General features: G+C 64.8%; 1 protein-coding gene across 1 annotated transcript in view; it reads right to left on the bottom strand.

Moving 5' to 3' along the window:
- DLG3 (discs large MAGUK scaffold protein 3) overlaps positions 1-21,086 on the bottom strand; it is a 64,911-nt gene that overhangs the window by 2,433 nt on the left and 41,392 nt on the right. The window contains exons 15-24 of the mRNA XM_062585032.1: positions 13,563-13,677; positions 7,726-7,902; positions 6,537-6,612; positions 5,799-5,898; positions 2,808-2,849; positions 2,346-2,396; positions 1,741-1,842; positions 1,439-1,611; positions 1,139-1,248; positions 15-106 (exon numbers count right to left, since the gene is read on the bottom strand). Of these exons, the coding sequence (XP_062441016.1) occupies positions 15-106; positions 1,139-1,248; positions 1,439-1,611; positions 1,741-1,842; positions 2,346-2,396; positions 2,808-2,849; positions 5,799-5,898; positions 6,537-6,612; positions 7,726-7,902; positions 13,563-13,677 (1,038 nt within the window). The remainder of the gene's footprint in view (positions 1-14; positions 107-1,138; positions 1,249-1,438; positions 1,612-1,740; positions 1,843-2,345; positions 2,397-2,807; positions 2,850-5,798; positions 5,899-6,536; positions 6,613-7,725; positions 7,903-13,562; positions 13,678-21,086) is intronic.

Consider the following 21,086-nt stretch of genomic DNA (forward strand, 5'->3'; position numbering starts at 1 on the left):
CTTGGGACACTCACCTGTAAAATACTCTCCGAACTCTTGCTCGAGTTTCATGGCTTTGTCGAAGACCTTGTTGGCCTGTTCGTATGTCTGCCTCCGGTTCATCTCCCTGCCACGCACAAAAAGTAGATGTTTAACTCCTTTCCTTAGCAATGAGCGAAAGCAAAAATGGCCTTCACAGACCAAGGGTGCCTGGGAGCCCTCTGTGCAGTGGCAGCTGTGCAAGACCTAGCTCAGAAAGGCAGGACCCATCCCCACATGCTCTTTTGCTGTCCCGACTTTTCATCTGAAGTTCTTTCTATTGCCACCATCCTTTCATTTCACCATAACACAGACACGGACTGAAATCCAGACAATCTGAATTTGCAAGGCCCCTGCAGAAACCTCTCTGCTTTTCCAGCGTGTTGCCACCTTCTTTGCCTAGGTTCCCTCAGGTTTTTACAATACCAAAAATAAGCAGTTCTGCAGGGTGGTAGCTTCTGGCTTGAGAAGTTTCTTCTTCTTCTTCTTTTTTTTTTTTTTTTTTTTCCCAATCCCTTTGGTGCTGGCAGAATCTATTCTGACCTTCAGACCCCCTACTCTTGCCACAAAATTCCCCCACAGATAATGACGTTCTCTCTTGCTGCTGCGGAGAGCTGCAAGCTCAGATCTCACGTCCTCTCTGCCTTGTGCTTCCTGGGGCCATGAGCAGCAGGACAAGCAGAAGGTCTCCCTCAGGAATACAGGAGACATCTAACCTCTGCCATCCCCTGGGGCTGTCCCTGGCTCTGCCACTACCCAGCTGTGACCCTGCACTACAGACTGTCATCGGCAGCTCTCCTCGCTGCATTCAGGTCCCAGGTGAGCCAGTGACATCGGCTGCATTTGTAAACATCTTTACACTCCTAACCCGCCCCGTGCAAATGAAGGGCTTTAAGCCAGAGTACTGCACGGAGACAGGATGCACTGTGGCATTAGACCTGCTGCAGGACACAGAGGGTCACCACAGAGACAGTAACAGGCCCCCAGCTGCTCTTAACAGCGACACATTCAGCAGCAGCAGCCCCTGCTGCTTTCTAAGAAGCAGAGGCAGTAGAAGCATGAGCCCCCAACTGCCCGGGGCTAAGTGCCTCGGAGAGGTGAGAATACATGTTGCACTTACATGAGAGCTTCGATGGATTTTGGTTTGATGAAAATGGCAATGGGATAAAGTTGTGCTTGTTGCAACCTCTTGATAGCATTGCCAGATACATCCAGGATGCAGTGCTTCCCCTGGAAAGGAGACGGTCGGGGTCAGACCTACCCACAGAGTCTGCTCTGTGCAAAAGAGCAGCTTCCTCCTGCAGACGTGCTTGCAAAAGAGAGGGGACGGGGAGCCGAAACACCGGTCCCGAGATGTGCGCCAGCTCCCCATGGCCTCGTATCCCTGCCCGTTCAGGGATACGTGCCGCCCGACACTCACCCGCTCCGCGACCGCCCGCACTGACTGGATGCTGGTCCCGTAGAGATTGTCGTTGAACTGCCCGGCCTCTATGAACTTGTTGTCCTGGATGTCCTTCTCCATCTGCTCCCGGGATACGACGAAGTGGTAGTCTTGCCCGTCCACCTCGTTCTCGCGCCGAGGCCTGGTAGTGTCTGAAGGAGAGCGGGTTTGGTGAGCGAACCGCTGCGGGACGCGCCGGGCGCTGTGCACGGGCGGCGGGGAGGACCCCCCTCCCCTCGCCCCTCCCCGAGCGCTCCCCGCAGCCAGGGCCCCGGACTCACGCGGCACACAGGACCCGAACTTATGGGGAAACTCAGAGATGAGGTCGTCGTTAATCCGGTCCTTCGTCGGCCCCAGGATGATCACCGGCCTCGCGTAGTGAACTGCAAACAGAAGCCCCAGTTAGCGCCCGGGGCGCCCAGGGGTGCACCCTCCCCGCGGGCGCGAGGAGCTGCCCTGCTCCAGCGGCCGGGCCAGCCCAGCGAGGTCTCGGCGTCCCGGCTGGCCGGCAGCCACGAAGCCTCAAAACGGAACGATGGGGAAGGAGCGTTTAGCGAGGGTTTGGCAAAAACCAGCGCTACGAGAGCGCAGAGAAATACCAGGTATTCGCTCTGCTCCAGCTGCTGGGACGGGAGGTCTGGGGAGCAGCAAACCTTCCCCCCCGCGTACCGCACGGGCGAGCCGTGGGGCCGGGCGAAGGCCGGAAGCACCAGCTACGAGCTCGTCTCCCTGCGCCCGCGGGAGCCACGTCGCCAGGCTGGCCGGACCCGGCTCGGCGCCGGGGAGAGCGCGCTGAGCCGGGCCGCGCCGGCGGGCGGGGAGAGGGGCTGGCGCCGGCCGCCCGGGACGCGGCACCGCGGCACCGCGGCTCGCCGCCCAGACTTACTCTCTTGCCGCGTCACGGGCTCGTACGACAGAATAGCGTCCTCCTGTCCTTCTGCAACAGAGCCGCGGAGAGGCGGGTGAGCGTCTGCGACCGATCGCAACCCGAGGCCGCCCCTGCGCTTGCAAAGAGCCCGCTCGTGCCCCGGCCGCGGGCCGGGCCGCCCTCCCCGCGACGCAGCCCCGGCGTTTCGGGGGCCACTTATCCGGGGTCGCACGCGACGACGGCGACGGTCGCCGCCTGCCGCGAGAGCCGACGTGGCAAAGGCGGCGTCGCGCTCTCGGCCGGGCCGCGCCCGCCGGAGCTGGCGCTCGGCCGCGGCGCCCTGCGGCACGCGCCGGGGCCGGGACCGCCGAACCCCCCACCGCCGGGGCAGAGCCCCGCGAGCCACTCAAGGAAGCGGCAGCCTCCGAACGCGAACGCCACCGGGACCGGCGCGGAGACGGCCGCGGCCGCCGCACTTACTGGAGCTGCTCTCGCTGTCGCTGGTGTTGGACGTGACGCCCTCTGCAAGGCAACGGGAGAGAGGGCCCCGCTCAGAGCCGGCGCGCGCCGAGGGCCGGGGACCCGCGCGCACGCGGCCGCCCGCGCCGGGGATCGCGGGGCAGGGGCGAGCTGGCTGCTGCGGGACCAGCCCCGCGAAAACGCCTCCGGCCCTTGGCCGCCGTCCGGGGGAAGCGGGCGCTCCGCAGCAGGAACCTCGCGCTCCGCCGTGCCGCGGCGCCGGGAGGCGCTGCGCGTGCCAGGAGAGGGGCGCCCCCGGGGTCTCGGGGTCCCCAAAGCGGACGAGGCGAGGTCCCGCGCGCCGGGGAGCGCAGGGAGCCGCCGTAGCATGCGCACGGAGCTGGGGGACGGCTCGACGCCGCGGCTAGCCGCGTGCCGACGGGGTAAGCCTACCCCCGGGGCCGGCGCTGGGGCTCGCAGAGACGAGACGGTGACGGGCTGGGACAGAGCTCGGGGCTTCGCTCGCTCAGGCTGCTGCCGGAGCCCGGCCCTCCCTGCAGCCCGCGCGCCCCCCGGCCCCAGCTTCCCTCCCGGCGGCAGAGCCCCCAGGGCTCCGCGCGGGATGTTTGCAGCTCTGGGTACGTCTGCGGCGGCTCCGAGGAAGCTGGAAGCACTCGGAAGTGCTTTCACCCGCCCCGGAGGGACGAGGCCGCCGGGAAGCCGGCTCTCGGCCACCGCCGCCTCCCGCCCGCACCGGCGGCGGCTCCGACTTGCCGAAAACAGGGCAGCCCACCCGCAGGGCGGCCCGGCGAATGCACGGCACGGCTCGGCGCGGGCGCTCGTTGGCCTGGGCGCGCGCGGGGCCCCCCAAGAGCCGCGGAGCTTCGGCGGGGTCAGCGGCGCCCGCCGCGGGCCGGCCTCCCCCCAGCCACGGCAGGCATGCCAGCAACGCCACGGGAGCGATGCGCGCTTGCATTCCACTTACTCAGGTTCTTTGCTCCATAATAATCGTCACTTAACCCAGGGAAGTCCTGATTTCACAGACAGCAAGAAGTAGGAGAGGGGGAGAGAGGAGAGTGCAGGAGAGGGGGAGTCGGAGAGAGGGGAGGAAGAAGACAGAGCCAGGTGAGCATCAGTGACGAGCGCGCCGAACGGCCCAGAGCTGCGGCCGCAAGCCAGGCCGAGAGAAATCCGGCCGGAGGGCCCAGCCAGCTGCGCCCTCGGGGCCACGGAGCAGCCGGGCGCCCCGCCGGGGCCGGGGCCGCCGGGCGACGCGCTCCGCCACGTGCTCCGGGTCGGAAGCGCGGCCGGGGAGCCGCCGGCGCGCAGGGCCGAGGCGTCGCTCCGGGACGCCTCCCTTGGCTCTTCTGCGGGGCGCAGCAGCGGCTCGGGTCTCCTCCGGATTACCCCCGCCCCGCTCGGCGGGAGGGCAGCGCCGCTGCTCCTCGAACGGGGAAAACGTGGGGATGCAGAGGAGGGAGCAGCGGGGCAGAGCGCGCTCGGGGGGGGGGGGGGACACCGCGGCTCTGCCCGGGGGCCGAAGGAGCGGACGCAAGTGGAGCAGCTGGAAGGAGGGGGGCCGTGCCGGGCGAGGGCAGGCTGTGCCCCCCGGCGCTGGATCCCGGGGGGAAGCAGCCCTTCCCAGCAGCGTGCCGCGGCCGCCCTGCTCCGCAGAGCCTCCCGCAGCTCCTTCTCCACCGATTTCTATCCGGGGGCTCTCCCCAGCGCAGCGCGCCTGCCCCGGGCTCCAGCCAGCGTAAGGAGCCGGGGTGACCAGCTGCAGGCCCCACGGAGCGAAAGGGCGATTCTCAAGGCTGGAGCTCTGCCCAAGGCCCTGCCCACCCTCCCCTTCTCCTGTCCTCGCTCGACACCCACGCTGTGCCTGTGCACCCCCTTGGCTGGCTTGCTGGCAGGAGGGGAGCGAGCAGGCGGCTTCCCGAGCGGATGCCGGGGAGCTGCAGTGAACCTCTTCGCCGGGAACCCGAGGGAGCTGCCAGACCAGCGAGCTGGGCATTCCCCGGAGTCTGGGGCCGACGACCAAAGCCGTGGCGCGGCCGCGGCACGTCGGCAGCCGCCCTGGCCCCCTCGCGCCCACGGCGTTTCACCCGGCGGGAGAGCTGAGCCGGTCAGGAAGACGCACCGCAGCGGCTCTTACTTCCGTGGGAGAGGGCAGGCGCAGCCAGGACGTCGCCAGCCCCGCAGCCCTTACAAACGCCAGAGGCAACTTCCGAGCGGCTCGGCTGCCCCTTGCTCCGGGAGGGGAGCAGCCCTCGGCCGGCGCAGGGGGGGCGGAGGGAGCAGAGCCCGCAGCACACGGGAGAGAGCAGGAGGAGGCAGAGCGGAGGTTTAGGTAAGTGTAAACTTGTGAAAGGATGAAGACATCAAACATGAGAGACAGAAAGAGAGGGAGAACCTGTGCACGTGCCAGAGGCTGGACAAAGGCACGGCCAGAGGCAGCCGGGAGAGGCTGCCTGCCGTCAGGCCTCGCGGCCGGCGGTTCGGCGGGTGCAAAGGGACGAGAACGCGTGACGAGGCGCCTCTCCTCTCGGTGGCATCTGCCCCGAGCCCTACAGGAGTTGCTGCTTTTATTCCTAGCTCCACTTTGACCCCAGCTGAAGCCGTGGCTGAAGAGCGCAGAACCTGACACAAGCACTGCGCAGCCACGGAGGCCGAAGGCAAGGCAAGCTGCTGGCGCTTCTCCCACCAGCGTTCAGCAAGGGAGGGAAGCTGCTCCTAGGGTCAAATCTGCGACCGATTACGCCTAGGAAGCCGCTGGCTGGGAGTAAAGCCCGGGGAGCAGGCTCCGAGGAGCCCGCCGGTACTGCACAACGCATACCTGGCATCTGCCTGCGGGGGGAAAAGCCCTGCAGAACTGGTGCAATTTGGCCCAGTGCAGGCAGGTGCCAGGCTCACTGGCCACGAAAACGTGTCGAGCCTCTCCTGCGCTGCGCCAGGAGCTGGGGGTCTGGGTGAGCATTGCACGGTTGCCCTCTCTGGCCACCTGCTACTTACGTTCCTGTCCGCTGCTCTCCTGGGCCAGGTTCTCTTTGCTCTTGTAAAATGGAAACTTTCGAGAGAGGCGGAAACTCTTTTTACGTTTCGTTTTGATCGACTGTGAAGAACATGGAGATGGAAGGGAGGACAGAAAAAACAATGGCGTTTAACGCATGCAAGGAAAATTAAAATGAAGAGACAATGAGGAGCTGTGCCAGGGCAGTTACCCTTAAATGAAATCATGAAGATTACATGAAAACTATAATGCAGGAGAAAAATTAAGTGTAGAGAAAAATGTGTTTTTAGGGATGTTGGGAAGCTGACTAGCCAGTCAGCAGTTTTGCAGGATCAAGGCCATTTCTCCCTTCCTCATCTCTTCGCTCAACAGGAGGGAGGTTACTGCATGAGTCGCCTGCAGTCAGCTCCAAGCCACCAGTGCTGTGCATGGGCTGCGGTGGCACGTGCTCTGCTCCCTGCGCCACTGCAAGGACATTCTGCTACAGACCTGGGTGTCCTTCACCAGCGCTTTCACATCTTCTCCTGCTCAAACCCCTGCACAGTCAAGGCAGAATCATGCTGGGCCTGGCCAGCAGGTAGATGCCTGAGGAAAGTCCAGTTGCTCTGCTCTTTGCTCTGTTTTGGTACCACTCCAGCTGCCACCTGAGTGGGGAACGCTGCACTGTCCGCTCAGATTCAGCCTGCCCCCGCTAGCTACAGGCTCAGGACGACCTGCTGTGTCCCACCTCCAGCACTTACCCTGTTGGACTCTATCATGCCAGTCCTGGCGTGGAACTTCACTGTTTTCAACCGCGCTCTCTCCTTCTTTTCCACCCTGATTGGAAGTTAAAAGGGAGAAAGATCTGCTAGTCCTGCGTATGTGATCCTCCCCCTGCCAGGCCCGATGCGGTGCTCAGCTGCCCAGGCAGTTCAGAGCATCCTTAGGTGGTGGTCCCCTCTGCAAAGGGGGGCTCCTTTCTTGGGATGGACTGAGGTGGCAGCCTGTCCTGGGTCTGACCAAGATCAGGACCCTGGGAGACTGAAAACCACACTCAGAAGTCTGCAGGAGTAGGAGAGGGAACAAACCAGCCTTCCTGGGAGGGGGAGGAATGGAGGATGAATGAAGATGGGGCACACATGCGTGTGAGGAACTCCTCCTCAGCTCTGGGAGGAGTCCCGGTGGGGATGAAGGCCAGCTCACCTTCTGGACAGCAAGGATGAGCATATACTTTGGAGAAGCAGTGTGGAGGGAGCAAGGCTCTGCTCAAACCCTGCTCCCATGTCACTCAGCTTGGCTCTGCCAAAGGACACGTTAGCACTGACTTCTACAGCAGGAGATGACTGCTGTGCTCACGGAAGCTGTGCAAACGGCCAGCAAGCTGCAGGCAGCAGCAGGGGACAAACACCGAGCGACAACGCCTGTCTTACCCACCAGCATCAGCCTGAACCTGGGGCCCACAGAGGCTGAAATCTGGCAGGTGGTGTTTAGCCAGCTCCTCTGCTCTCAGGGCTCTACTACTGCCTGTTTAACGAGACTTGGCTCACAGAGCTGGACAGACTGTCGGTGGCTGCAAAGAACAGCCTTGTACTTGTGTTACTGCTGTGACTTTGCTCCCGCATGGAGCCTAGAACCGGTGAACGCCAGTTCTCCATCCCCACGGGCACCGCGTGCTGCGTATTACACAGCTGAGGGCTCCTGTCCTGACCTAGAGTCAAGTCCAGCTCCTCAAGGAGTCCTGTGCACAGCCCCAGCTTGCGACCCTGGCGCCCTTCACGCTGCACTGCCACAAGCAGGGCAGATGGGCTCCTAGCACTGAGACCATAGGGACAGTCCTGCCATGTGGCACCACCTTGAGCAGCTCCGGGCGCGGGGCCCTGACGGCTGCCATGCCCATGGAGATCAGAGTCAAGGCACCGTGCGTGACAGCTCCTGCCAATGGGCACTCACCTTTTTTTGCTGGGGATGACTCCAATCTGCTCGCTCTCGCCATGGGGTGTCACAAGCCTGGCTTGCCACCACTCATCGTCAGAGGCGTTGATGACATGGAGAATGTCCCCATAGGAGAAGCTGAGCCCCTGGCTGGGCAAGCAACTGTCCCGAGTCCTGTCATAGTCAAACAGGGCTCTGCAAAAGAGCAGAGAGAGGAGTGAAGCCTTCCTTGACTGAGCTGAGCAGTGGGTGATGCAGGTGGGGGCAACACACAAGCACCAGCACTGCAGACCCCCTAGAGCATCGGCATCCCAAGGGCTTCAAGGATTTAGATAACCCTTTGGGAAAGGCAAGGGGCACAACCCTGTACCTGTGCACAGGCTTTCCAAGGGCACACCCTTTCTTGCACAGGTTGAAGTGCTCAACACCAACCCTGAAGTGCATGATACAGAAACAACAGTTCTGGACCAACAAACTAGCTCTTGACCCTAGCTGCAAGGTACACATGAACCACGTGTACGTGGAAAAACGCTGTGGTTAGAGAGCAGGTTGACACTCAAACATCCAAAGCATATTCTCAAGAATATGCAGCAGCCTGCGCTCAGCCTACCAGGGTGCACTTGCAAAAAGCCGTCCCAGCTCCCAGCCTGCCCGCTCTCCCTCTGCGGGAGCCCAGCAAAGACTCCTCCTGCGCTCCCACCGCGCCCAGCCTGAGCAGTCGCTGTCCCCAGCCTCCTCTGCGTGCTGCCCACCAGCTCAGTCCCCCTGCAAACACCGTCTGCTCTGCCGGCCACGACCGCGGGGGCCGGGCCGCGTCCTAGTCTCGGCGCGTGCTGCAAAAGCGTTTCCTTCCCCGCTGGCCATCGGAAGCCAAAAACACAACTGTCTTCTCTTGCTCTGCGCAGGGGCCTCTTACCTTCCCGGCGCAGGCACGGCGAGTCCTAGAGCCGTGAGGGCGCAGAGCGGGCAGCTCGCCGTCGCGCGCGGGGTTCGAACCCCCGCCCGCGGGGCCAGGCGCCGGGGAACGGCGCAGAGCGACCGGCCGACCTGCCATCCCGCCCCGAGGGCTGAGAGGACTCCAGGGAGGGCGACTCCAGGGGTATCGACTTGCCCTGCTGCTCGGGGGCAGCCGCACAGGAACAGGCTGCAGGGCGTTTTCAGAACCGGCCTTTATTCGCTGCATGGGGATTTTGTTCCAGAGCCCGTGAATTCTGAATCTACCTGAATGTTTATGTGCCCTCCTCAGCTGTTCCTTTCCAGACTTTTAAATACTTCCCTTAAGAACACTTTTTTTACTTTACAACACAGGAGCTTCATCTTCAATATTAAACTATCCAGCTACAGAAAAATTAATTTCTGTTGATTCTCTTTTTAAACTCAAAAAGGGGAATAGTAATATTCTTCCTGCACAAGTGTTCAAAGGCTCTAGCACATCTCAGCGCCGCGGCTCTTACCCACGAGCTGCTCTCGGTGGTTTCCCGTGTAACTAGTTCCAGCGACGTCAGATCTCGAAACGAAGCACGCTCCCTCCCTCCCTCCGGCCGCGAGCTCCGACGAGCCCTCCTCGCAGCAGGGTAAGAGCGGGCTGGCGTGCGCGCAGGCAGCCCGCGGCAGCACCGCCTGCACCTTGCGGCCACGGCGGGAAGCTGCTTCGCTCGCTAACGGGAGACTTTTCGAAACGCTCCCTTCTCCTTCGCCTTCCCCTTCGGCGCCAGGCTGAAATCAGTCTCCAGCACGGCCTCTGCACGGGGCAGTAGCAGCCTCCGGCTCAGCGCTTCAGGTCCATCTAGGGGCCAGACACTTACAGTCTGATTCCCCTTCCCTGCCGCGTTACCGAGAGACCCTCCACGGAGAACGGAGAGGAAGGAACAACGTGGATGAGGCGTAGGGAGCTGCCTTCGAAGAGAGGGGGGAACGCAAGCAGCACCACCGCCTGCCCCACTCGTCACCCCCCTCCAGTACGGGGAGCCCTCGGGGGCCTGAAACACGGCCCAAGCGGTGCTGGTTTTTAAGCTCAGTCTCTCTAACTGTGGCTGCACAAATAGTAAAAGCAGCGGGCGTGCCGTGCACCAGCCTCCTGCAGAGCTGGCCGCCCAGGCAACTCTCTCAAGAATTGCTTCCCTGCTACGTTTAGGAAGAAAGCTCTCCCTGCTCTGCCCCACTGACAGAGGCGGCTCGGGGGGAGAGAGCACAGCTTGCCCTGCCGTGGGTCACGCAGCTCTGAACGAGCTAGGGCTCCTCTCTCCAGGGGACCAGGGGAAAACCGCAATTCCTGCCGGGCCAGGAAAGCTGCCTTTGCCCCCAGGCCCCTGCCTCTCCCCACTGCACTGACTGGCTAAATCCCATGTACGTCGTGGAGCGGATGCAGCTGCAGGAAAAACAGCATGTTGATTTGGCTTAGACTAGGCAGCCAAGATCTACCTGCAGGTCCCTGTACTCTGTGAGAGTGTCAGTGTGCAAGCTGGGAAGAGCTGGGAATCATCCAGGCCAGAAAAAAAAATCCTTATACAAGAAGTCATCCCCTCCAAGTGTACCTCAACTCGGCATCCACGACATGCCTTCTGCTTCTCAAGAACAAGGCACAAGTGGACAACAGCCTGCACAAGAGACAGTAAGTCTAGATGCCAGAGCTGGTTTGCAATGCTAAGACAGACACAGCTGCCTTGGGACAGGATGGTCCTGGAGCCAGCTCCAGCAAGAGCCTTGTGCCAGCTCCAGAGGGCAGGGACAGCAGAGACCACGAGGCAGACCACCGCAAAGCAGCAGCAGGCTGAAGCAACACTTCTTGCTACCTTTCTTCAACACTGCTTCAGGAGCAAGAAAGGCTTCCAGGCCACTTGGGAATGGGCAAGTAAGTTGGTCAAACTAGCCTGAACAGGGAGGAGAGCTCTTCAGCTCCGGCGAGGGGAGGTCTCTGCAAGGTAACCCGAGCGCAGCCCGTGCTCTCCGCCTCGCTGCAGTCCTGCACCTCCGGGTTCATCCGGCCTCCGGGCCCGTCTCATTTCCAGCTTGGTCAAGGCCACAGCTCAACCGCTGTAGCCGAATCAGTCATCGGTTCTGCAGGAGCCTTTGGAGAACAGAAACCTGGCACGAGCCCTCTTCCTCCACGCTCGGCACGCAGGAGCCAACTGCAGAACGTTTGCGGGGCCCTTCGGCTAGAGGTGAGTAACCCCGGCGGCATCCGCTCCGTGCCAGGAGATAAGGCTGCTGCGTGCGCGGCTGGCACGCCCCTGCGAGAGCAGGGCCATCAGGAGCGGAGAAGGAGTGAGAACCGGTCAGGCAGGTTCCAAAACCAACGCCAAAATAAATGCGGGGCACGCAGCCTTCCCCCGGCACGGCTCGGGACGGCGCCGCCGCCCCGCGCCCAGCTCCAGGGCTCCTCAGGGTGCTCCCCTGGCTCAGACCCACCCCGGGAATCCAACGCCGGGGGCCCGGACCTCGGAGCCAAATGCTCCCCAGCGAGAGCAGGGAGCAGCCCCGGGCGGGTCCGAAGGGTCGCTCGCGCGCTGCCGGCAGCAGAACCGCGGCCGCGCGGCCGGGGGCAGGACGGGGGGCAGCGGAGCTGACGGCTGGGAGCGCGGCCAGCTCCTCTGCGCGCCCGGCAAGGGATCCTTGGACTCGAGCTTGCTTTGCGCGGCGCTCCAGGATCAAGGCACAAAAGGGCTCCGGCAACGGTCGCGGCACCGGCCTCAGCGGGATTTGCGCCGAGGCACACGGCATCTTTTCCAAAGGGACCATTTCCTCGGGGCGGCATCGGCTCCTGGCCGGCCAGCCCTAACGCTCCCGGGGAAGGAGCGCGGCCGAGACGCCTCCCGGGCCGCGCCGAGCCCCGGCCGCGGGCACGCGAGCCGGCCGGCAGCGCGTCCGCGCTCCGCTCTGCCCCCGGGCCGGCTCACGGCCGCGCTGGCGCGAACGGGCGTTAGAGCAGACGGTTTGGCCGGAGGGCAGGAGAGCCCCGGTGCAGGAACCGGGGCAGGAGGGCGCCGCGCGAGGACCGGCCTCTGCCCACCCGTCCGCCGCAGCCCCGGGGACGCCGGGCGGCGAGAGCCGCGCAGGGCTGACTCGGGCAGTTTGGTAGCGAGTCCCGTAACTGATGCCCCGTCCCGTGACGCGGCCGGTTTCAGGCGAACCGTGCTCGAAACTACCCCGCCCAGCAGGGCTGGGGCTGCCCCAGCGGGAGCCGAGCGCCGCTTCCGACGCGGAGCGGCCGGGGAAGGCGGCCCCCGAGGGCCGGCCCCGCTGCAGCCGGGAGAGACGGGCCGGAGGAGAAGCCCCCGCCGCGCTCGCCCTCTCGCTCGGACGCTGCCCGGCGCCCGCAGCCGCGCTCCGATCCCCGGAGATCCTCGCGCGCGGGGAGGAAGCTGCAGGAAGGCCCCGCCGCGGCTCTGCCCTCGTGCCGGGGGGCTGCAGGCGGAGGCTGAAGAGCCTCAGCTCCCGCCGTCCTCGGCACGGGCAAGGAGGCGCTTCCAGTGCACAGCGTCCCTTGCTCCTGCCATCCCCCCACCGGCGGCAGGCTGCGCAGGGCGAGGATTTACGGGATTATTTTAATTAACAAGTTATAATTAGCTGCTAGCCATCACCCCGGTGATTCTTCTCCGGCGCGAGGGTGCCGCGGCCAGCCAGGAGCGCCGTGCCAGAACGCGGGACCCCGCGCAGCGAGCGCAGGCGCAGCGCTGCAACGGCGCACGAGCGGCAGGAGCTCCCGGGCCAGCGCTGAACGGCTGCGTAACCCCCGCCTGCTCCGAGCCCGGCCCCGAGCCAAAAACACATCTCGGGATCAAAGCAATAATCTTCCTAAGAGCTCATCTCCCCTCCGGCCAGATCCTGCCGCAGGAGCAGCGGGGCAGGAGATGGAGAGAAGCCAGTTAGCGGAGAGCGCCCTGCGCACCGCCCCGAGACGCCGGCGCGGCCCCGGCTGCAGGAAGCCCCCGCGCAGCCGTGCTCCGGGGCCTCCCTCCCTGCCGAACTGGGCGCAAGCAGCACTGCACGGCGCTGCCGCTGCAAGGGGAGGTCTCAGGGCTGCTCCCGAGCTCTGCTCGGGGGAAACGACCCACCGGCCCGGCCTGTCCCACGGCCTGCGGGGTGCAGAACGGGCGCGTGGCACTGCCCAGTGGCGACAGGCGCTAATTGCCAACTTCAGCTAATTGCTCATGTCAGCACCTGGCATCTTCCCCCTCAGATCCGCTTGTTTCCTGCGCCTCTCGCAGCTCACCCTGGGAACCAGCCGCACGGCTGCAGCCCGGCCCAGTTCTGCGCAGAGGAACCAGCCCTTTCCCAGGCCCAGCAGCTTTGACAAGAGGCACTCAAATGCAAAGCACTCGGCCGCGAAAAAGCGGTGCAAAAAGGAAAAAAAAAAAAAATCACTGTTCCCTCCAACACCCTTTGGCCTTTTGCCTTACTTGTAACACTTCCTTCCCCTGCCCCGCTGGCAGGGAAACTTGCCCTCCAAAGGCGAAAACCACCCATCCGTAAGGATGCTGCACAGGTGCAAGGACGCAGCCGAGGCTGGTGTGGGAGCCCGAACCCAGGGCCGAGCTGCTCATCGCTAGGACCGTGCTGCCACATCCTCCCTCCCGGATCCCCGCCGCCCGGCACACGCACAGGAACCACGGACACCTCCTGGGAAGCGCGCTGGTGCCAGCACCTGCCTGCCGCAGCCAAGGCTGGCGCAGCCCCCGCGCGCGCGCAGGGCGAGCGCGAGCGGCCCCATCCCGCAGGCGGGAACGTCCCACCCTGCGTTTCCCCCCCGCGGGAAGCTGCGGGTTCCCTGTCCTTCCCGCCACGCGTCCGCCCCAGGCTGCCTACAGCGAGCGCGGGGGGCACACGGGCAGCAAGGCGATGCAGACGAGCCTTACCGGACGTAGAGGGATCTCTTCTCGCTCGTCCGGAGCGAGCCGGAGCCGGAGCTCATGCTGCTGTTCATCATCTGCTCTCTCAAGTCGTGGATCTTTGACTCAAAGCGGCTGTACTCTGTGGAGAGACACGACATCAGCGCAGCCAGGAGCTGCCCGTAGGCCACCACCACCCCCAGAGCAGGGGCAAGCTGCAGTTAGGTCCAGCGAGCACCGAGAGAGGCAACCGGAGCCTGCCCACCGAGAACCTCACCACCGCTGTGACTCAGCCGCCAGCGCCGCGGACAAGGCGAGAGCCCCGCGCGCGGCTCGGCCCCGGCGCGGGAGCCAAAGCCGCCTCCGCGCCCCCGGCCCGCGGGGGTGCAAACCGCATCCCGGCGGCGGGCATCGCTCTCAGCTTTAGAAGGGAAGGGGGGATTCACCTTTCCTCGCCTGCATCCCGGGCACCGCGGGCAGCGCACGGCTCGCGGGCGGCAGAAACCCGCCGAAGGAGCCGCGAGAGCCTCCGGGCTGCCGCGACGCCCGCCCGCGGGAACGCGGGAAGGGAAGCGGCCGGCGGCGGCGGCTCCTCCCACCTCGCCGGCCGGCCGGCGGGACCCGCAGCGCGGGGTGCGAAGGTCGGAAAGCAGAGGGTGGAGGCGCCGCTCCCGCTTGCCCAGAGCGGAGCGGGGAAGGTTCGCTCCCGCGCAGCCGGAGGACGGAGCGGCAGCGATCCCGGCACGCGGGCGCTCGCCCGGCGAGCGCGGCACCCGCCTGGCAGCTCCGGCGACGGACGGGCAAACAGAGCCACGTTTTGCCGGGGGAAAACACATGCAGACGGAGCCGCGCGCGCGCCCGCCCGGGAGAGCTCGGCTCCGGCCGAGCAGGCGCTCCGCGGGCTGCCAAGCCCTTCCCAGGCTTAGAAAATATTTTGCTTTTCCCAACGGTTGCGAAAGCCCCCGCCAGCTCTCGTGGCGGCACGAGCAACACGTTACCACCAAGGCGGTTTCCGTCCCGCCGCAGCTCCCGAGCAAGCAGCAGGGTGCTGCCTTGGCAAGCCCCTCGCCGCCGGGTGCCAGCTAGCCCCGAGGCCCGGGAGCACGGCAGGCAGGGCGCGCGGCACGCGCGCGCCGCCGGCTCCAGGGAGCGGGGCGGCAGCAACCTCGGCACCGGCCGTCGCGAGGCCCCCGAGGCGCTCCGGTTTCGGAGCTCGCGGCCGACGCTCTCTGCCCTTTGGGCGAGGTCTCCCCCGGGCGTTGTGGGCTTTCCACCGCGGCGGTTTCCTCCTCGCCGCAGACTGACCTTGTCAGCGGTGAAAGGGTCGAACAGCAAGACTCCAGCACGCCGGAGACCGAGTCCTCCGCGAGATAAGGAGCTCCCTGCCAAACCGCGTCTCCCGGCAGCCCCCGAGCAGGGGGGGCCCCGCCGCAGGCTGCCCCACAGCCCGTTCGCTGCTTTATCTCCCGCTTCGGGCCCTGCGCAAGCCTGCCCATCCATTCCTGCCCATCCAGCGCTTATCTGCGCAGCCAGACCCGCCTCAGGATCTCCCTTCTGTACTTAAGGGCCAAGAAGTGGCATTTTAACTCAAAATGGAAAAAAAAAAGAAAAAGCCCGCCCGCGAGCGGCCGGCCGCGCTCGCCTCGAGGACGTCCCTCCTCCAGGAGCCGCTCGCCTCGGCCGCACGTCTGCCCCGTGCGCGGCCCGACGCACGTGCTCCGAGACGTGCAAACCTTCCCGGGGCAACCACCCCGGCACGACAGCTTGTACGGAGGCGCAGACCGGGCTGACAGCTCGTCTCCTTTTAAATCCTGCGAGCACGGAAAACACTCTTCCCTACTCGTACGGCTGCCGTCCCGGTGGCGCGGGGGAATGCCTGTGCCCAGCATCTGTATTTATTAGAAAGCCGGTGTTTTACTGGTGTAGCTCGCTCTGCTGCCGGGAGGGCAACCCTTGGGTGCTCCGGCACGCCACCACCCTGCCCAGGAAGGGGCTTTCCCTGCTGCCTGAGTTTTGCTGGGATAGCCTCACAGCTCGGAGGGGTCGGGAGAAGTTACCTGGAACAAAAGCTTCGGCAGTGCGATTGAAGCACAAGCCGGGCTGGATGTCGGGAACGGGAGGACGCCAGGTTGGTCTCGCTTTGTCCCCCGGGGGGCTGGTCAGCAGCATCCAGTCTGCTCCGTGCCGGGCAGTCTTGTCCCGCTAAGGCTTTCCCAAGGAGCCGCTGCCCAGCTGCAGGCTCAGACCGCGGGATCGCGGCGGCGGGGCGGAGGGAGAGGGCACAGGCGGCCGAGGGCAGTTCCAGGCGCCCTTTGCCCAGGTGTAGCAGGCGGAGAGGCCTCCACCACCCGGGCTCCGAGCACGGCGCAGCCGGCCGAGCCCGGGCTCCTCCAGCTCGGTGAGTAACGCGGCGCCGGGAGCGCTCCTCCCACGGCCCGGCCTCTCCGGAGGCTGCTGACAGGGCGCAAAACAACCGGCTTGCAAAGAGCCTCCGCTAAGGACGCGGAAAGCGGCGCAGAGGCAGGAGCAGGGTGGCACGGCGCCACGGAGGCGGGACGCGAGGGAACTGGAGCGGCAGAGCACGGGGACAGAGGTGCCAGCCGGGGAGAGAGCCGGGAGCTGACCCGGAGCCTCTCCCCCAGCACAGGGGGGCCGAGGGGGCCCGGGCGCAGCCCGGGAGCGAGCGCGGGGCGCGCTCAGCTGCCGCCGGGGGCTCCGAGGCGGCCCGCAGCAGATAACCTCCAGCGAGCAACACTCCTGTCTTTGTTCGCTGGCTCGTGTCCACCTTTCTTCCGCATCCTGGAAGGAGACCTGCGGCACAGCAGAGCTCCTGCCTGCAAAGCCTGCCCGCTGCTCCCCTCTCCCTGCGTGCTCCCACGGGACTCAGGTGCTGGACACGCTCAAGACACATTTATCAGGACCAAAAATACAGAAACAGATGAACGAGCCTCTTGTTTCAAGAGCCACTGCTGCGTGAAGTGCCCTGCTGCGGGCCTGCCGCAGGGAGCTGCAACATGAGACCTTGCACAGGGAGGAGCAGGCGGTTTGTTATTGCCACCTTGCAAGGCGATAAGGCTCCAGGGACGGCTCCTCTTCCAGGGCTGCCCCAGCGCCGACAACACGCAGGTGCTCCGGGACACGCACCCGAGCTCGCAAAGCCCAAACGGCCCCTCGAGGGCCCGCGCAATCCCACCCCCATCCCTGCCGTAGGGTCCACGTTCTTCCAGGAGAAAGCCCCGGGCTGCCCGGGTTTCAAAGCCCCGGGGTTAGATATCCGCAGGGTCACGCTCTGCTCCTCTCTCTGCCTCCGAGGGCAGGATAGCGCAGCGTGTTTCTCAAAGCACTCGCTTCAACTCCACACGGGCCAGCGATGCTCACGGCGATCCCCGGGCTTGCTTCCCGGCAGAACCCGCGTTCCCGCGCTCACTGAGCCCAGCAAACGGAGCGAGCAGGCAGCAACGCGGCCGGACCGTAACGGAGCGGCCCCAAGGGGCACCGGCCGCCGTGCACGGGGAGGAGCGCGGCGGCGGGCCGCGGGCTCACCGCCCGCCCGCTCCAGCGGGCGCCCGGGCCGCGGTCCGCCCGGCTCCGCTAGGTCTGGGCCGGGATCGCCCGTCCCCGTTCTGGGCCGAGGACGTCCCCGTACCGACGCACGGTAAGCCCGAGAGCCGGGGGGGGGGGGCCTGGCCGCGAAGAGCTCGGCCCCGCGCCGCGAGCGGCCGCTCCACGCCCAGCGCGCGACCCGCGGCTCCGAGCTGGCTCCCCTCCCTCGCGCACATCTGGTTACCAAATCAGCTTTCCCCACTGAGGCCCGAGGGCTATCCATCGAGCACGCCTGTGACCAAGCAGCTGCCATTTATTCCTCCTAGGCCCCTTTGCAGCGTAGATGTCAGCACGAAGGAAGTCTACAATCGCTTTCTGGACACGCGGAAACAGCGCACGGGGAGAAAGCGCCGTCAGAGACGGGGGAGCGATGCCTGAGCACGCACAAAGCTCAATGCAGGGAGACAGCTTCATTCTTTTCCCACTTGCAGCCCAGTGCCCATCACATGCAAACCCTACAGGCAATCCCATCTCTCCTCTTAAACAAAGCATTTTATTGCCCCGACTCCGTGCGGCTTTGAACCGCGGGGTTAGAGTACGAACGCGTCCCGGCCACAAGCAGCGCGAACGCAGGGCGCGCGGCGCCGCGCGCTTGGACGGGCGGAGGCGAAGCACAAAGCCGAAGAAAGCTTCGCAGCTTCTAAAAACTCCAATTCCCCTGCAGAAGCCAATTCTGGAAAAAAGCCACCGCTCGAACGTTTGTGTTTTAGAGTAGAGAGTACCAAGGCTTTGCTCCACGGGGATTTATTAGGGGGAATTACTCTCACCCTGCTGTGACAACAGCAGACAAAGTTCCTAGGCAGAGGTGTTTAAGGGGAAGGGACCTTACAAACTCGCAGCTCAGAGGCGGTGCCCCACGGAAGCGGCTTGCTTCCCTCCAAGAAAGCTTGCCGTAACTGCAGGAGGAGCTGGACATGGCACAGGTGCTGGGAGAAAAGACAGACCCGTGACTCCTCTTCCAACCCTTTCCACCCCTCAATCAGGAGGGGCGCGTGCACCCCAGCGGACCCCGGGAAGGCTTCCGAGCCTGCCGGGGCTCAGGCGGGCAGCGAGAAACTCCGGCAAAGCTGCGGCGTTCACGCTGTTAGACAGAGAGCGAGCAGGGAGCGCACGTGCGTTCATCCGGCGCCCTGCACAAAGGCCGCGCGCGAGCGAGCTGCAGGCGTCCGCCAGCGCGGGTTAACCCCGCGGAGCCCCTTCGGGTGTGTGCCCGTTAGCAAGCTTCAGTTAGCAGCCAGCTGTATCCTGCTTTCGGGGTTCGGCTCAGACCTGCGGCAGCCAGATCGGCACTTCGTGGACCGTTCCCTCTGCAGAGGTCTGCAGGCACCTTTCGCGCAAGCAGGTTTCGCTCGCAGGGAGACAGCGCGCAAAGTGCTTCCGCCGGCGTCACTGCCTTCAAGCCTCGGCAGCTTCAAGCGCCCGGCGAGGTCTTCGTGCCCCCCCGAAGGGCTGCTGCCCACGTGCTACGTGTCAACGCGCACGCGTGCCAGGAGCCGCCACAGCGGGACGTACCGCCTGACACGCGAAAGCCGCGAGCTGCGACCCACCGACGTCTCCGCCAGACTCTGAAGGGGTCTAAAAACAATCTGCCCTCTCCGACATTTAAAAACCTCTCAGTCCACTCTTCCTTTGCTTCTTTGCCAAATCTCAAGTGGCAAACAGAGCCAGAAATACAAGAACTTTAACTGCTTCCTGGAAAAAAAAAAAAAAAAAAAAAAGGCAAAAAACCACACCCAGAGCACACCCCTGAGCGGCGCTAACGGCCCTTCTCCCAAACCGGCCTCCGCTTCCCGTCCTGCACGGGACGGAGGAGGAGAAACACCAAGACGAGCAAACTGCAGGGCACTTCCCACAAAACACTCTGCACGGGAGCAGCAGAAGGAATGGAAAAGGTCCAAGGAAGAGCAGAAGGACGCGTGGTGGCCACACACTGGCCCTTGCAAAGACAACCAGAGTTGTTACAGGCACGACAACAGGGGGCCGACACGGAAAAATACTTTGGAGGAGGAGACGGTGGAGCTACGGTCCTCTCCCAGGATGCCACAATAAAGGGTGGTTAAAAGAGAAAGACATAAAAATAAGCAGAGAGAGGCAAATTCTAGTACCCCTGAGCCCTGAAGTGTTTGTGCTCTGATACATCAGCACTACCAGCTAAGCGGCCACCGCAGACCTCCGTGTGGCCAGCAGAGATCCTGGCCCCTGGAGATCCTGGGTCCTTTGCCTGCCAGCGGGCTGCACGAGGCCCGCGGATGCGACACGGCAGCAGCTTGCATCCCTTCCGGCAGGTCAACGCTCAGGCCTCGTGACCTTAAGGAATTTTTCATCAGATAACTAAGGCCTCCCTCCACACGGCGGCAGGCAAAGTCCCCAGCCCTCAGGGGCGGTGGAACAGGACACGTAGGACAAGGCGCCTTGGCGAAAACCCGCGCGTAGCCTGATGCAGGCGCTGCCAACTAGCAGCCAACACCTTTAGGAAGTGAATGAAAGACAAATGTTAATTAAACACTGTTGTTATGGTAATGCATCTGACAAAGATACTGCGTGGGGCTTGCCTCAGAGCACACACCTGGAGGTCCCTGGTCTTGAACTGACAACTTTCAGAGGGAAAACTGTCCTGCACGTGATGAAATACCACCCCTGGTCCATGCCAGTGACCCTCCGTCCACACCGCTGAGCAGAAGGGAAACTGGGAGCACAGGGACCACCGCCTCTGCCCAAGCTCCTGGCCGGGACCACCTCCGTCTGCACTCTCCCGTGCCAGCCGCGTTGCCTCTGCTTTCCTGCGCGGAAACGGGACTCGTGGTGGTGGGAGGCCGAATCCCTAAACTCCGTATCTAGCAAGGAGCAGAAACACTACGGACCCGGACGCCCAAGCTCCGGAGAAGCTCGTGCCCCGGATTTCAGTCCCTGCGTGACGACAGTGGGACGGTGCCGGTGGGACCGGCGCTCCCCGCGTCGCCCCGCGGCGTTGCAGGGCCGCGGTCCCGCTCTCCCTGCCACGGCCAGGGCCGCCCCAGGCCCACGCGGGGGTCCAGCGAGCATCGCGGCAGCCAGCACATGGGTGAGCCTCTCCCCCAGACCCAGAGACCCCGTGGGGACGAGGGGCAGCCACTGCACCCGCCAGCGCTGCCAGGTGTGATTCGGGACCCCCGGCAATGCCCCCGGGACTCCGTGGGAAAGCCCATGGCTGGGACCTCGTGGTGAGGCCACTCTGGGGGACCCACAGCCATAACCCCCAGGGACCCCACGGTGAGGCCCCACAACCAGGTCCCAGGACCCCACAGCCATTGCCTGTAGGACCCACAACCAGGCCACCCAAAGACCCCACAGCGAGGCTCCATGACTCCACAACCAGGTCCCAGGACCCAATGGCAAGGCCCCACAACCAGGTCCCAGGACCCCACAGCCAGTGCCTGTGGGACCCACAACCAGGCCCCCCGCAGACCCCACAGCGAGGCTCCATGACTCCACAACCAGGTCCCAGGACCCCACGGCAAGGCCCCACAACTGCACAGCCAGAGACCCCACAGCAAGGCCCCACAACCAGGTCCCAGGACCCCACAGCCAGTGCCTGTGGGACCCACAACCAGGCCCCCCGCAGACCCCACAGCGAGGCTCCATGACTCCACAACCAGGTCCCAGGACCCCACGGCAAGGCCCCACAACTGCACAGCCAGGGACCCCACGGCAAGGCCCCACAACCAGGTCCCAGGACCCCACAGCCAGTGCCCGCGGAACCCACAACCAGGCCCCCCACAGACCCCACAGCGAGGCCCCACAACCAGGTCCCAGGACCACCCCCAGCCAGGGCCACGGCGAGGCCTCAGCCCCCCCCCCCCGAAGAGGGCCCCGGGCCCCCCCGGCCTCCTCCCAGCCCAGCTCCCGGCGGGTCCGAGGGAGCGGCGCCGCGCGGCCCGGGCGCGGAGGCCCGGCCTGGGGCACCCTCCG

The sequence above is a fragment of the Rhea pennata genome, chromosome 11 (genome assembly GCF_028389875.1).
Source record: "Rhea pennata isolate bPtePen1 chromosome 11, bPtePen1.pri, whole genome shotgun sequence".
Lineage (NCBI taxonomy): Eukaryota > Metazoa > Chordata > Aves > Rheiformes > Rheidae > Rhea > Rhea pennata.